Source organism: Lepeophtheirus salmonis, chromosome 10 (assembly GCF_016086655.4).
Source record: "Lepeophtheirus salmonis chromosome 10, UVic_Lsal_1.4, whole genome shotgun sequence".
NCBI lineage: Eukaryota > Metazoa > Arthropoda > Copepoda > Siphonostomatoida > Caligidae > Lepeophtheirus > Lepeophtheirus salmonis.
The window spans coordinates 6577775-6581910 of record NC_052140.2 but is presented as its reverse complement, the minus strand read 5'-3'; the positions used below and the strand labels follow the sequence as shown (position 1 = coordinate 6581910).

Below are 4136 nucleotides of genomic sequence, written 5' to 3'. Positions count from 1 at the left end.
ATCTTTTGTTCGATGCCGTGAAGTCATCCCATCTTCTTAGCAGAGAAACACCAATGTTTCCATCTCTAAGCTTGAAGGTGAGAATGGTGTTCTTTGGCCAGGGTTATACTCAGCATTTTTCCTCCTCCAAACTCGTTGTTTTTTTTTTTTTTTTGTGTGTGTGTTCATATGATGTATCTCACTGTTACAATAAATTTACCATTAAAATTATACTGTTCTTTTATTTTTCAATGGGCAAACTAAGAGCATTGTCATATTTTTCCCAGTGTACCTCATACTTAAATATTCCTTGCAGTAAATATGAATTTAATTTTATCCTTAATTCTTTTATCTACTATGTTCAACTTTTGAATTGTTGCTAAATACCAAACATGCCTCCTGTACACTGTGGCCAATTTGTACGTGTCCCTTGCCTAAATGCTTACTACATGTTTGACTGTATATCTATAATTTAAACCCTTAAAAATTTACAAAAGAAAACCACGTCCTTGTGCAAACGACGTTTCTGTATTTGACTACTTTTTGAGGGCCGTGAGTTTACATTTAAGTCATATTTACAATGTTTTATGTTTCAAGAGAGCAAATTAAATAGGCACATAATGCAGAGGACATTTATACAGGGACTTGACACAGGTGTTTTACACATATGTATGCATAAATAAATGGATGTCTTGAAGGCTTGTGTTTAATTTCCTTGATTTTCCCATGATGTTCTTCTTTTTTTTGTTAGTGTCAAGTGAAAAGTGAATTGTTATTTCATGGTTGTTGAATGATTTGTATATACTCTGCACTGGTTTAAAAGAGTAGTACTAAAAAGTATATACTATGTGGGTTGATGAATGTTCGGGGTATGAAACCAGGAGGGAGGGAAGCAGACCTTTGTCCGTCGAAGCGCTATTCTTCCAAGTATGTACTACTGCCGTTTGTTTTTGAAGCACGCCTCACTCCTTCTAGCAAAGTGACAACCAACAAAAATATCCGTGGTTTTTAAACATACAAATTGAAATAAAGATTCCTCAGTTTAACTCAATCCTTCGTTTGCTCTATAAGTCATGTTTTTTCCAGTTTCATAAATAGTCATAGATTTACATTGCGTTTCATTTTTTTTTTTTTAGAATTAGTGCTGATCCATATTTCTTTTCAATATGCTACGCCTTTGTTTCATAGTTTTAGGACTCTCAATCATAGTGTCTGGGAAATATCCTTGCACCATTCCCGGATTCTTCCGTGATCCAGACAACTGTCAGCATTTTTATCGATGTGTTAATTGGTACGGAAACTACTTTACGTCCTTTGCATTTAATTGCCCACTTGGAACGGCATTTGATGAATCCATAAGTGTATGTAATCACATTGGTCTCGTATCCGAGTGTAGTAAATCAAAACCCCTTGTTGTATTTAACCCAATTCCTACCCCGGAATCCAGTGCTTCCAAACCCATTCGAAAACCTGTTACTCCCCCTTTTACTGTTCCGAATCCACCTCTTAACACACCAAAGCCTCCAACCCTCTTCAATCCTTTCCTTACCTCCAAAAGACCCTTCACTCCCCCACATCCCACTACAACAGCCTCCACAACAACACCCTTTACAACTACGACATCCAATACCCCGCGTCCTTTTGTTCCTTTGTTTATAGACAACGTGGATGATCTCACAACTACTCAAAAGACTGTTCCCATCAATGAGCCATCTACCCCCATCAACTCCTCCGCATACGAAGTGGATCCCCTAAGCCTCTATGCCTGTCCAGAGCCGGGATTTTACCCCTATGAGAGAAACTGCAATGAGTTTTACGTTTGTCAAGAAGTCCTTCCAGGGATCCTCATTTCGGAGCAACTCTATAGTTGTCCAAAACGATATCTCTTTGATGAAGTCACATCTCGTTGCCAAAGAGCATCAAAAGTGACTTGTATCAAATTTGAGTCCTTATCTCCTGAGTCTGATGAAATCAGTGCCAAAAGGGGCATCCTTGTCGTTCATGAACAGTTTTTGGACCTCTTTTTCTCTACGCCCCTGGACTACAATGAACATTTTAATAGATAGACTTTTATATTTTATGTGAGAAAGTGTTTTTTTTTTCATGTTGTTTTATTACATTTTGTTAGATGATGGAGAATGTCTTCCTTTTCATCATCCAGTGGGTATTATTATTTTGTAGAATATTATTAATAAGAAGTAATTTCTTGTAAAAACAAAAAATAGTTGATGTCTCTTAACGTATGCTCAACATCAATTCTAATGTTCATTTTTTTAAAGACTAAAGACTAATAAATGATATATAATTATAAAAACGAAAATTGAATGGTTCATAAAGTATGCGAGTCCAGAGGTGAGGTCATTAAACTATCACTTATAAATAATGTATGTTATTTATTTTCTTTTTCTTTTTTGATAACAACATGAAATTATGATAAAAATACAAAATGAACCCCCCTTCTTGTTGCTCATGGTTTGTTGAGTCATTCAAGTATCGCAAAACTTACATTTTTTTCTTTGAAGAACATAATACGTAATACATAATAAATTTCTCTCCAAATAATAATGAGATAACATTCTTTTGTTTTTTAGCTTATCATTCTCTGCTCCTACCGGCCTAAAGATAATCGACCTCTTCCTATTTATTATATATTATTTCAAAAATAAATTTGTGAAGGGGGAAAATATATCAATACCTTTAAAAAAAAAAGAAATTGTCATGGCTTTCACGAAACCTTTGATAAAAACAAAGATGTAATGTCCATCCAGGAGCCAAAGTACTCCTCCAACTCATTAACACAAAAATGTACACTGTATCTTATTGGCCGCTCTCAATGTCTCTCTTTCTTTTCCCTTATTCAATGTGTTGAGCATTGATGGGTCGTGTTAGAAGTAACTCTGGTTAGTCTGTGAACAATTATTGATTAAGAATTCCATAGTTGGAAAGGACTTTTTAAATTTATTTGCGGAGGAAACGCTATGTGATACGATCAAAGTAAACTCGTGTAGCACGGTGTTGCCTTGCTAACACAAAAATATCCCGTGTATTTCGTTGTCAGCTGTCGATTCCCTCCTCTTACTTGCTAGGTCATGGCTATTTCAAAATTTATTGTTTTTGATAAATAATCGAATTTATATGTTATTCTATACTTACGGTCTGCTTCCAAAAGGACAAGAATGCCATTTCTTGTCAATCCCTTGTCGTATCTGGAGGACTTCAAGGTAAACTCGGCGATTGCCTGCGCCAGTGATTTGTTATTATGCAGCTATCTGAAGGGTGCCTCTTTTTTTTCTAGCAGAACTTTTGTTGTATCAACAAACTTTAATAAAGATATGGCCATCATTGCGACAGCAGCTACTGTAGATATAAAGAAGATTAAATTTACAAAGGGGATGCGCCGTGACAAGATTTGTGTTCACAAAAACATGGAGATTTCAAATCAGGAGGTCTAAAATATGATGTAGGAGATTGAGATTAGGCCTGGTAATAAGACTCAGCACCTTGTCAAGTTTCAGACAGGTCGCTGAAATAGAGTGAGCACTGCTATGACTTCATTTGGAAGTAAATATTGCCCCCCCCCCGGCCAGTAGTCCAGATCTTAATCTCATAGATTATTTTGTCTAGGGATATGTTGAATCCAAAGCAAATCTACCATACGATCAAGGACTCACCGATTACCTGCATCAAGGAGACAATGACTAACATTGTAAGGAACTACCACTTCAACGTCTGATCCTTCTTCTGGACCTTCATCCAGGCTTTGATTGATACCAGAGGCATCAAATGAGCTCTTTTTCCACATTCATTTGTACAATTCAAAACAATTTTCAGGTTAATCGGTGGAAAATGTGGCCTTAATGACTATTTAATGATTTTTGAAAAGACGCGGATTTGATCATAACATCTTGTATATATAAATATTTATATTGGTCATTTTATTATTTCTATCAGGAAATTTTGGCTATCATATGAAATGCAAAGGTATGGCTACACTTAAAGAAAATAATAAAATACAGTATCGAGAGATCTTAAGAGATAAATATGTAGTAATTTTTTGTGATTGACAGATTTTCTATCCACCAGATGATTTTGGGGTTTTTTTCTGTTTCCTTTTGAAAGAAAGGTTACGTGATACAATAAGGCTAAGGACCTGGTAG

The 4136-nt window shown here is 35.6% G+C and overlaps 1 protein-coding gene across 1 annotated transcript; it reads left to right on the top strand.

Moving 5' to 3' along the window:
• The first annotated feature begins 1024 nt into the window (after positions 1–1024).
• On the top strand, positions 1025–2293 carry LOC121125544 (uncharacterized). Its single transcript, XM_040720742.2, has one exon. The coding sequence runs from the start codon at positions 1146–1148 to the stop codon at positions 2043–2045; it is 900 nt and encodes a 299-aa protein (XP_040576676.1). The 5' UTR covers positions 1025–1145; the 3' UTR covers positions 2046–2293.
• Positions 2294–4136: the final 1843 nt, after the last annotated feature.